Source organism: Periplaneta americana, chromosome 7 (genome assembly GCF_040183065.1).
Source record: "Periplaneta americana isolate PAMFEO1 chromosome 7, P.americana_PAMFEO1_priV1, whole genome shotgun sequence".
In the NCBI taxonomy this organism is placed as follows: Eukaryota; Metazoa; Arthropoda; class Insecta; order Blattodea; family Blattidae; genus Periplaneta; species Periplaneta americana.
In genome coordinates this window covers 34,555,576-34,568,662 of record NC_091123.1, presented here as the reverse complement: position 1 = coordinate 34,568,662, position 13,087 = coordinate 34,555,576, and the positions used below count along the sequence as shown (strand labels likewise).

Here is a 13,087-nt window from a genome sequence, read left to right as displayed (position 1 = left end):
TTAAATAACAAACAAACAAAATGACATCTTAGTTCTACTAACATGATTGTGAACTGTGAGGAAATTCACAGATGAAATGGTTACCTGTCCATTTTGTCGTTAATGACCAAGGTTCATATGAGCATGATTGGTCGACATTTCTTTGAAGATCACTTAGATGCACTTTTTACATATGTGGTCAGGTACATTAAAACAGCAAGTGTTATTTATTTCATAATAAGAGAAGTAATTAACGAAGGGCATGCAATATATTTTCTCTTCATGTCAAGTGACATTCGAAATTAGTCCCAGCTCACAACACATTTTTCTCTATTGTTCACTCATAGTGTATCATACATGTCTATTATCACTTTAATATTCCAGAACTTGTGATTATAAATCAAATGAGTGATCACACAGGTCTGTAGCCACTCTCGATGACAAGATATTACTGAGAGAGCCCAATCTTATATGCAAATGCCTATCACTACCTGTTTTAAAAGTGAAATAATTTTCTTTCAAAAGAACAAAATATTTATTTATGCATATTACAAGTGAGCTGTCACTTTTGGATTATCATTTTCAACCCAGAAACATGGAAATTAGCCTTATCAGACATCAGTAGCAACGGATCTTGTTGTATTAATTTCTGCATTTGTCGAAAAAAATGTAAGCGATTTAATTTGTCGTTAGCATTTAGTTGTTGAACAAGTTGCATTTGTAGGAATGAAACGAAATGTCAAGATGTAGTGTGCAGCATAGGCTGTGATTCGATAAGTTTAGAGTGAGTTTGTGTCTTCGTGCTGAACAAGTTGAACTTTGCTGTAATGCATACAGTTTTCATTGGTCCAGTTCTCTTAACATTGTGTACTGAACCTAATTCCCTCCACTTATTCACCCATGAGGGAATTGTTTTACGAGTTGGATCTGGTCCTGTGCCTCGGTTATTTCCAGATCATCTTCGAAATGATCGCTGCACATCCACCACATTCTCATGTTTTGTGTAACTATCAACTGCAAACACACGACGTTGTAAACTCCAATTAGTCATGTTGCATATTAAATCCAAAGCATGTACCAATGCAACAATAATGATAAGTCATGTATATTGTTGTGGTTAACCTTTGATACCAACTTAAAAATAGGTAATATCCCATGCCTCATCTTGTATAAATAGGATAAGTAAACTTCAAATGTAGGTTATTACAACGTAAATATTTTGTATTTCTTATTTAAGAAAAATCACAATATTAACACTGTGATGAAAATTTTCCAGGCTGGCATGCCTTGGTCTTCTGGTGTTGTTTCTACCAGACGTTTCGTCTGCTACTGCTGCAGACATGAGTTCTGAGGTATACTAGGGCAATGTGTTCTCCTTCAGTTGCCACAGGTATACCAAGAAGAACACTTCGTCCAAGGATACCTCACCACTGATGATGTTTGCCACAGTAGCAGACGAAGTTGGGTTGGATCCCCCTTTGGTCTTTGGTTTCTTCCGAAGTTTTCCACAGCCGTGGGACTGAAGCTGGATGGTCTATGGCGAGTCCTTGGCATCAACCCCTTTGATTTGATTACCCCCCTTTGAGTTGATTACCTGGTTGGGTTTTTCCGAGGTTTTCCCCAACCAAAAGGCAAATGCCGGGTAATATTTTGGCGAATCCTCGGACCTCACCTCATCTCACTACAGCTCGCCAAAATATTGTAAAAAATTGCACAAAATTGTAAAAATTGTAGAAAATTACTAAATTGTAAAACTATAATAATTTGTAAAAATTGTAATTGTAATATTGTAAAATTTTGACTTGTTCCACATCTTAAAGCTTCATTGCTCATGTAAGATCTAAGGAATAAAATAAATGAATGAATGAACACCTGTGGAGTAACAGACAGCGCGTCTGGCTGCGAAACCAGGTGGCCCGGGTTCGAATCCCAGTTGGGGCAAGTTACCTGGTTGAGGTTTTTTCCGGGGTTTTTCCTCAACCCAATACGAGCAAATGCTGGGTAACTTTTGGTGCTGGACCCCAGACTCATTTCACCGGCATTATCACCTTCATTTTATTCAGACGCTAAATAACCTAGATGTTGATACAGCATTGTAAAATAACCCAATAAAATAAAAAAATAAAAAAAAAAAAAAAGGCGAAATGTCCGGTAGAAACAACACTAGTAGACCACAGCATCTCAGCCAAGAAAACCTTAATTTCATAGACACCGGCCGTGAAAGCCTACATACTAAGATTAATACTAACACTATTTATTTTAATACAAAAGTATTCTTTGTCTAGATGTTGAAAGAAGCCTTGCTTCTGCAGAAACCGTGATTGAAGTAGACAGGATGTGGCAACACTGTAAGTGAAAGCTAAAAGACGTGGCATACAGTTCTCAAACAGCAGGTGCTTTTCTTTCTTTCTTGTTATATCAGTGTCAAGCTGTGCATGCATGTGGAATAATCTGGGTTCAGTCGTACTTTATACTATTAATCCTTATTCAAAGTTACCTTCTTATATAATTTTTTCTTTGTTGTCTGATGTTGATAACTTTTCATTTTTGTTCTTGATTTCTTTCTTTCTTTCTTTGTCTCTTTCTTCTATTATTCATAACGAAGTAGAAAGCAAATAAGCAACAGTTTTATTAACAGTTCGTACTTATTCTTGCATACCTGAGTGTTTTAAGGGTATATGTACGTGAACGACCACAAGTATTATCAGAAAATGCAGGATCTAAATTTCTAAAATTTTATAAGAAAATGAACTCACAATTGGGCAAAAATTACAAAGTACCACAGCAAGACTTATTAAAACTTAAATATCTGATAAAGTATAAAAAAGTTTACTAATAATATTTTTCAAACCAGTTTTATGATCAAACTTTTATCGAAGTATGAAAAAAAAAAATTCTGTAGTTACATCATTTGGTAACCATAATACTGTTATGGTCTGTCTGACATCTTTAATATTTTTCCTTCATGTAATAAACACTTAGGCCTATTTCTGAAAAGTAGACTACTCTCAGACATGTAGAGTTGTTTATTTTAATACAGTTAATTCTTTATTTATTCTATATAAAATATATTAAAATTTACATAATGTTTTGTGACCTAATTTTTTGTATTTTCAAACAAATGGGCATTATTGTAGTCTACCTTTTGCGTAAATGCATGTTAAATTACTGTACAAAATTTCAGAATTCTATCTGTAATGATTGCGGAGTTATGAAATAATATGTGTGAAAATTTTCAAATTTTGGAGAATTTGATTTAAAGTAAAAAGTGAATTCTTAAAAATATTATTAGTTACCTTTTTTATACCTTTATCAGATATTTAAATTCTAATAAGTCTTGCTGTGGTACCTTGTAATTTTTGTTCAATTGTGAGTTCATTTCCTTATAAAATTTTAGAAATTTAGAGCCTGCATTTTCTGAGAATATTTGTGGTCGTTCACATACATATACCCTTAAATAGTAAGGAAAAAATACTTCAGAAATTTATTTTACATGTAAATATGAAGTTTTTGCAAACGTAACAAAAATATTATTTGTGTAATCAAGATGTATAAAAATACTTGTTAGCCTAGTGTATAGGTGCATACCAAGTACCATTTTTCAGAAGTAAAAACTTTTTCGAAACCTTTGGTTAATGTCTAAAGCTGGATGAATGGAATGCACTATAATCAGGTTGCTTCTTATGTCTACTATATCTACATTTAACATTTTCAGGATGATTACGCATTATATCATTTAACTTTTCAGTTTGATTTATGTAATTGATTTTCACAGTTGGATCTGGTCTCAAATGATTCAAAGTTCGCTATTTCTGAGCTAGAGATGCAAGAAGGGCTAGGAGTTGCTATGGAAACGTAAACAGACGTTATTACATTTAACTTTAGACTTCAACAAACAATTTTTTTTTTAATTGAAGTAAACTTTATTGTAATAAATAAATACATGATAGTTGGGAATAATAAACAGAGAAAAGAAAACAAAAGAAAAAATAAATAAATAAAATAACTAAACAAAATTTGATAACACAATCTCAAGGGAAAAAATGGAACTCTCTGCATCATAATCCACAGTTAATTCCCAATTTACCACGACGAAAATCGTCTGTAGCTGCATTTAGATTGGCAACAGGCCATGATTGTTTGGCCAGACACCTGCATAGAATTGGAATATATCAGTCCCCTAACTGCCCATTGTGCAACTCAAACCAAGAAATGGATTCGGAACACCTCAAAATCTGTGCTTCAGTGGCTGACCATGATAATATCTTTGAAAAATATTGGAGCGCAAGAGGTCAAATGATTTTATTGTCAAACGCCTGGCATTAGAAAACAACAACATTTAACTTTAAATCAATAAATGGATTCAGAACATCTCAAAATCTGTGCGTCAGTGGCTAACCATGACAGTATCTTTGAAAAATATTGGAGTGCATGAGGTCAAATGACTTTATTGTCAAATGCCTGGCATTAGAAAACAACAACAACAACATTTAACTTTCAGACATAACTATACTTTTTGTTATTCTTTCATGTCCTGCAGCTTAACATTTTCAACTTTTTGGGACTGTATTTAGTTTCCATCATCACAACAATTAGTTACGACTAGAAGAGTTATCTTCTCTTTTGGTCTCGTTATGTCTGGCTATTCCAAACATTCACTGTGAAAACCTAAAAACCTGTAGCAGTACAATTAATTTTCCAACTTGTTTATCATTTTCGATGCAAAATTGTCATTAATTTTTTTGTCACTTTTAGTACTTGCAAATAGTTTCTTTTACATTGAATCAGGTTATTGACTGTCACTGACCTGACTCGTATGATCATTCTCTTCATTGTGGAGTTGTGGCTGTTCTTCCCATTTACTGCAGTAGCTTAGCTTCACATTTGATGCACACTCTTGATAACTCACTAATTTATGATAATTGTAATGTATATACAGTAGTGTGGTAAACCATAACATATGATACAACAGTACCATATTAGCCCTGATTACAGGTGTTTTTGGCATTCCTTGTAGTTGGAAAGGTCGAAGGAGATTTCCTTTTGCAACCTGCAATATACAGGATGGAAATTAAATAATCCTGCAGATTTTCAGAGCGAATATCTCATTTTGTATGTAACAAAAAAGTGTAATACCATATTGGTGTAAAGTTCATAGTTTTCTCAGAAAAAATGTTTCTTCCCAAATTTTTAACATCCTCTTATTCGGTAATCATTGCGAGTAGGATTGTGATTTTTGTCCATATCGATAGAAAATCTAATAAAGAATCATTTATTTCTCTGGCGTATTTCCATAGCAAGAACTGTTTTCGTGTAAATTTAATTTAAAGAACACTAATTTCAGCTACTGAATGATACAATCAGATTGTAGGGAAGAGTCGGGTAGTATCGGACATCGGGTAATATTGGACAGTGCGTTTCTTTCATCTACCACCATATGGTAGTACCTGAATGACATGGTTACGTTTCTGTATGCTACATCACAGAAACGTAACCATGTCAATCAGGTACTATCATCATGTGGTAGATGAAAGAAACTCACTGTCCGATATTACCCGACACTCCCCTAATGTTGTAGTCAGAGAGGGAGAGCTTCACCTAAGACACAGACCCGAGTTCGTTGAACTCTTACATCTATATTACGAGAAGAAAGAGCAGTGTATTAGTGGCGATGTTGCCAGACTGTTGAAACTTCCAACTTAATTTTCTAATTAACCGTGCATTTATTCACAAAACTTATAGGTTTTCTATTCACTTAAGTGTATTCTGTCGTCTCTTTCAATCTAAAGTGTTATTCTACTTTCACCCTGTATGGATAGGGGAGTGTTGTGATGACCTCACCCATTGAAGTTTTGTAGAATAGAAGGGAAGTATTGCACAAAATGTATACAGTGAACTTAGTGCTGAAAAATAAAAAAACAAAATAATGTTTTAGAAAGTAATACAGAATAATTCAATAAATTGCAGTAATATATACTGATGAATTGAATGGGTTACATCAGGTACTTGTTTATGTGGATGACGTGAATATGTTAGGAGAAAATCCACAAACAATTAGGGAAAGCAAGAGAATTTATAAGTAAGATTTGGAAGTAAACTCCGAAAAAACAAAGTATATGATTATGTCTCGTGAGCAGAACATTGTACAAAATGGAATATAAAAATTAGAAATTTATCCTTTGAAAAGATGGAAAAATTCAAGTACATTGGAGCAACATTAACAAATTTAAATGACACTCGAGAGGAAATTAAACACAAAATAAATGTGAGAAATGCCTGCTATTATTCAGTTGAGAAGCTTTTGTCATCTAGTCTGCTCACAAAATAGGTAAAAGAATTTATAAAACAGTTATATTGCCGGTTGTTATGTATGATTATGAAACTTGGACTCTCATTTTGAGAGAGGAACAGAGGTTAATGATGTTCGAGAATAAGATGCTTAGAAAAATATTTGGGGCTAAGAGGGATGATGTTACAGGAGAATGGAGAAAGTTACACAACACAAAACTGCATGCATTGTATTCTTCACCTAACATAATTAGGAATATTAAATCCAGATGTTTGAAATGGGCAGGGCTTGGATAAGGACCGATGGCAGGCTTATGTGAGGGCAGAAATGTCCGCTGTTTTATTATACAGTATTGCCAGTGTAAATAGAATTAAATTACAGTTAAAGATAAAAAGAAAGATAAAAAGGAAAGGAAAACAAGAGAGAGAAAGAGAGAGATTAGGTAATTAGGTATGTAGGTAAACAGACCAATGGAAAAGAGAAGAGGAAATTAAAGAGTAAGAAGAAAATAGAATGAAAGATAACGAGGGAAGAGGGGGGGAAGGAAGAAGAGAAATAAAAAATAATGAGGGGAGAAAGAAGCAATGGTACCATAAAAGAAAAAAAGAATTAATTGTAAATCAAGTGAAAAACAGATGTTAAGTAGCAGCATTCAAAGTAAAACATGACACAGTAATAGAAAACAAGTCCATCACTGTGGAGTAACGATTAGCCTGTCTGACTGTGAAACGAGCAGGCCCGGGTTCAAATCCTTGTTGGGACAAGTTACCTGGTAGAGGTTTTTTTCCAGGGTTTTCCCTCAACCCAATAAGAACAAATGCGAGGTAACTTTTGGCGTGGCACCGTGTACTCATTTCGCTGGCATTATCACCTTCATCTCACTCAGATGCTAGATAATCCATAGCAGTTGATAAAGTGTCGGAAAATAACTTATTAACAAAAAAAAAACAGAAAATGAATGTAATTGAAGATAGATGAAACAAAAAAAAACTACAAAATTAGGACTGATTCCAGATACTCCACATGCAACACAGAAAAAAGAATCTGCTGTTGACATAACAAGATAGCAAGCAAAACGATTTTCATTGGAGATTCACTTAATACATGCTCTTGCTTTATTGTATCCATGTTAATTACGATTACTGAGACAAGATTTCATAATTTGGACAAAGTATATTTTCGTTTTAAAATTTTCATTCTTGTGGCTAAACATCCTGCATCATTCTTTATAATTTATGCAACATTATGATTAAATTACAGTGCTGTTGTCTTAAATTGACCATATATTTTTTAAAATATTCCCTACTCATACAGTGATAAATTATACGTTCATAGCTTTGCTTATGATTAAGCATTGGTTGATGTATATATATATATATATATATATATATATATATATATATATAGTAAATTAATAAGAATATATAATATTACAGTAGATAGAAAAGCTACCTATATATATAAACCTATGTAACTAGAATGATATCCATACTTTTGTGTAGTATGTTAACATTCCTTACACAAATCAAAGTCTGTCATTGTTTTACATTTCTATTATCATACTGACTTCATGTTAATATACAACGAACTTAAAACCCCAGATGTGTTACCATGTACTTTTCATCTCTGTGAGTATATCATTATACAGAATGGCATCCATTCCTATTCTTCTCCTTTTTCCATCCTTTTCTTTTACTTTTTTTTTCCTCACCTTGTCTTTATTTTTTCATTCATCTCATTCTCTTGTTCTCGTCTTTTTTCTTTCTTCTAACTTCGTTATATTGTTCATTTCATTTTCCTCGTCTTTTTCTCTCCCATTTCCCTTTTCCTTTTCATGCTCTTTTCCCTTTTTCTCATCTTTTCTTTAATTTTCTTCATCTACTTCTCTTCCATTTTCTTTCTTTTCCCTCATTTTACTCATAGAGACCTCTTTACTACCATTTTATATGTATTTCATTCAAGAAATGGATTCAGAACACCTCAAAATCTGTGCTTCAGTGGCTGACCATGATAATATCTTTGAAAAATATTGGAGTGCAAGAGGTCAAATGACTTTATTGTCAAATGCCTGGCATTAGAGAACAACAACATATTTTCTTTCATCTTCTTTCCCGTTTCTTTATCTCTTCCCTTTTTATTTCTTTTTTTCATGCTGTTCTCTTCCTGTTTATCTTTTCTTCCTTTGCTCCTCTTCCTGCTACTCATATCTTTCTTTTCTCCTTGTCTTCTGTATGGTTGCCTTGGACTTCTGTAATTTAGATGAGATACAGTTTGAAAAGACTTATAATTATTATAGGTTATAGATCACTACACTTAGTATCTGTTACTGTATAGAGGAGTATTGTATGAACGAAAGATATATAACATACACAAAATTATATATAACAGTGATCGACAAAGATAATGTCATATAAAATGCAGCTCTCAATACACAGCAAAGGGAAAGATAGGAAGCGAGTATACAGAAACTGCTAAACATTGAATGAACAAGTGATGGCTAAGGGGAGGGAAATCATGTCTTACACTTCTGTCCTGTTTGTGTATTAAAGGATTGATTTGCGAGTCAAGAAATGCCAATCATTGATATATAGCAACTTTGCTATTCTCACTAACTGTTCTAAGGAAAGATAAGTTCATTTCTGAACAGCTCATGATCACATACCTGTTTGAAAGCTTTCGATGTACAGTTATCTTCACACAAATTGCATATATTTTTGGTATATAATTTCCAGTGTGTTCTAAAATCTACCCCATTTTGTAAATACATCTGAGAACTGAATTAAGGAAATTGTATTGGACACTATTATAAATAATTAACGTGAACATTTTCATTACTTTATGTTGCTGTCAGTGCTTCAGACATTTAAAATGAAAGGTGATATCGTCTCTAGAAAATTTCCTTACAGATATACATAGATATATTAAAAATGAGAGTAAAGATGAAGTAATAATTCATTTCTAGACATTCCTTTTTTACCTCAGTGTTCTTTGTAGAAAGTTTTTTCTCTAAATAGGGACCTATCACACAATGAAATAATAATTAATTTAAAGGTCGGCTCATAAAAGGGAGGTTTTGTTTGGTTTTAATTTGATTGCCTCTGAACCAGATTTGTTTAATATACAGTTCTTTGGGATATTACTCTTATCTCATAACGAATAAAATGAACAGACCATATACAGTAGAACTTGGTTATAACGACATCCAAGGGACCTTAAAAATTATGTTGTCATAAACGAGTGTCGTAGTAACCGAGATTCATATTATCAGTCTAGTGAGGTGGAAAATGAAAAATAATAAACATAATTAGGCTTATTTTAGATTTATGTATTCACTTTCAAGCATACCATGAACAATAAAATACACGTACAATTATAAATACAGTATTCTGCATTAAAACAGTTTGTTCATTACTCACCAAACTTCTTTACTGAGGAGTGAAGTAATCAGTCATTTTACTCTGTTGTCTCCTACTTGCCCAACATACACTTTCTAAATTACTTTCTATGTTCATTATTTCAGTTGCAATTCCCTGCTCCCTCCCCTAGCTTCATACTCCCTCCTCTAGCTTCATAGAAATGTTCACAATTCTAATGGCTTCTAAAGTGTCACTCACTTTTTTTAGTGGCCACACTGCATTAAAATGCGTGCACTTAGTGAAAACTTCCTGTCGAAACTGACCGCATGCAGGTACCGTTAATACCGCATGAATTCGGGCAGATTACAATGGGATGGGGAATCTTCCTGCATTCCAGAGATCTATGATAGAAGGGAACAGTAAAGAATTTGACAAATTTCAGCAAAATATTTCTTAAAATACTTTGGTTCTTAGAAAATTATATTCCAAACTGGGTTGAAAATGACGTTATATGCGAGGTAGACGCATATACGTTTGTCGTATTAAGCAAAGTAGAAAAGCATATGTCTTATGGGGAATTAGTTGGGACCACAGAATATTTGACATTATAGGTGAGGTGTCACACAAAACGAGGTCGCTATAACCAAGTTCTACTGTACATTATCTTGCAAATTTAAGTTTTAGAAAATTCTGTAATACTCTTCAGTGAAGTGCTTTGCCAACTCTTGAGATAAAATGGCTTAGGTAGTATTTCTTCTTTCAGGTCCTTCTTCGTTTTTCTACGAATTATTGCTAACATGCATTAACATTTAAAATTAGTTTTGGTGCTTGTAAAATGATTGAATTAGCTAACATTTCACAATTCATGCTAGGTTCATTCTTCTGCGCCGTTTCTTTGCATTGTCGGGAACAGTTTTCTTGCTTCGCTGTGTTACGATGCTCATAACTTCGCTCTCTGTGCCTGGGACACACCTCCAGTGCAACCCACGAGTGGGTAAGGATTCAGATGAATGGAAGAAGCATGGGGAGCTGTGGGCAAAAATACAACATGCCTATGTCATCTGGAGAGGAGCTGGAATGTCTATTCAGGGAGTGAGAACATGTGGCGACTACATGTTCAGTGGGCATACTGTTGCCCTCACCATGCTCAATTTCTTCATCACAGAATGTAAGTAGTTTGCATATGTTTAGTAATAGTAATAGTAGTGATAGTTGTGATAATGGATAAGTGGTAGTAGTAATATTAATAATACTAGACTAGACGGCATTTCGGAAGGCGGTTAGCTTCTATATGCGCCGTAGGATTTCTGGTATGTGACATCACAAGCTTGTACAGTAGAACCAATCAGAATCAGTCTATAACAAGCACTTCCCGAGTTCGTTTGTTCACGTGTGAGTGTTTCAATACGTTGAATAAGTGAAACTAACTTTTACTGTGTGTATGTAAGTTAAATAAATGGAAGAAAAGACTGTAAAAACACAAGTATTACACAAGCAGGCGCGGAAAATAGTGTTTAAGGTGTATAATTATTTTAAAAACGTTAACGAGCAGAATGCTGCCGGCCATCTTGATGCTGGCAGCAACGTTGCCAACATGCAAGAAACGACTGCAGAAGCATGTGGTATGGGATTGAGAACCGTGCAAAGAATATTGTTAGTGAAGGAAAGAGGGTTTGGTTGGTGTCATGCTTACAGTAATCAATGGCTAAGGTCATTATTGTCTTTTGATAATTTAAATTCTCTCCTGCACTATTTGTATTGCATGTGCTCGTGAAGTACGATGTGGCAATATTGTACGCTGTGTTGCTCTCTATATCTGTCTCTCTCGATGCAAACGCTAGCAGACAACCGCCTTCCGAATTGCCATCGACTCTAGTAATGGTTGTGGTGATGGTAGTGCAGAGCGAGCCATATAAACCTTTAATGAGTTATAATTTCTCTCTGAAAGCTAGCATAAACTTGAAATTGAGTTTAATGATCTCAGTGTCTCTGGGAGAATATATATTGATACCCCTACCATCCATTGTTGACTATTATGACTGTTGTTGGCTATTAGTCATTAATTTACAATTCATGGTTTGATTTTCAGATAAGTCAGTAATTAAATATAATAAATAATGTCAAAAATAGAAGAATAATGTTTAATGTAATAATATTCATTTTTAGTTGTTTCATTTCTGTGCCTTTAACGAAGTTCATTTGGAACTGCAATAAAACATAGCTGACAAGTAAGATGTATTGACTGTAACCATGAAGACAATGCAAAGAAGACCGAAACACCAACACAATGCTTTACAAAATAATTCCCATTGTTAACTAATTATCCATGGTTAATTTTCATGTTACATATTCATGTTACTCATTGACTCTTAATGCTTCATATGTCTGTATGTACTTGAATATGCATACATATGCAAATCTCGTTTGTTTATACTGTAGATACTATTGCTTCAGCTGTATGTACAGTAATCCATCAGTCAAGTAGACTCAAGAAAATATATTTAGCCTTTTAATTATAGTCTATGGATAATACAGGGTGGACCACTCAAATGTACCTAATTTCAATTGTATGTGACTAGTAAACAGTTGAAGATAGAAACCTACAGTAACATTTATATGAAAGGAAAACTCAACAAGTTTCGATATGGACATTATCATATCTCTACGTGAGCTGCAACTGTAACTGTGACGATATTGAGGCCAAGCACATTGGAGTATGTCTTCTGGAATGCTCTCAATAGCCTCTGTGATGCACTCCCGAAGGTCTCTGACTGGGGTGGTGTGCACTTTATCTTTGACGTAGCCCCAGAGAAAGAAATCGAGCGGTGTTGAATCTGGAGATCTTGGGGGCCAAGCGATCGGTCTTCCCCTACCATTCCAACGGCCAGGGAACACGTCTAAAGTCGTATGAACATCATTGAACCAGTGTGGAGGAGCACCATCTTGCTGGAAAAGGATGTTAGGCTGCAGAAAGAAGAACTGCTCCAGCATGTCAAGATATGTGGTATCACACACAATTTTCTCGGCGAAGAAAAACGGTCCAGTGACCTGTAGCTGTGACAAACTGCACCACACATTTAACTTGGGACTATCATGAACGTGCTCTTGTATAGCGTGAGGATTCTGTGATCCCCAGATCCGCACATTATGCCGGTTTACTTTACCTGACACATGGAACGTGGCTTCGTCCAAAAAAATCTTGGACATAAATTCAGGTTCAGTGCCAAGACGGTCTAGCTTCGTATTGGCGAATTCCACTTGTTTGAGTTTGTCATCCGGCTCCAGACGTTGCATTAACTGCACTTTGTATGCGTACAGTTTGAGACATTTGTGGACAATTCATTGCAATGTTGATTTTGATACTTGAAGTTCCCGCGAACTCTTCTTAATGACTTCCGCGGGCTTTGCTCATATGCGGCTTGAACATTTGCAACCATTTCGTCGGATGTTCTACTACCACACT

The 13,087-nt window shown here is 34.5% G+C and overlaps 1 protein-coding gene across 5 annotated transcripts in view; it reads left to right on the top strand.

The window, feature by feature from the left end:
- Positions 1-13,087, top strand: part of LOC138703053 (sphingomyelin synthase-related protein 1-like) — a 36,214-nt gene that overhangs the window by 15,599 nt on the left and 7,528 nt on the right. For all 5 annotated transcript variants that reach the window (XM_069830590.1, XM_069830589.1, XM_069830592.1 and 2 more), the window contains exon 5: positions 10,497-10,792. In XM_069830590.1, the coding sequence (XP_069686691.1) occupies positions 10,497-10,792 (296 nt within the window). The remainder of the gene's footprint in view (positions 1-10,496; positions 10,793-13,087) is intronic.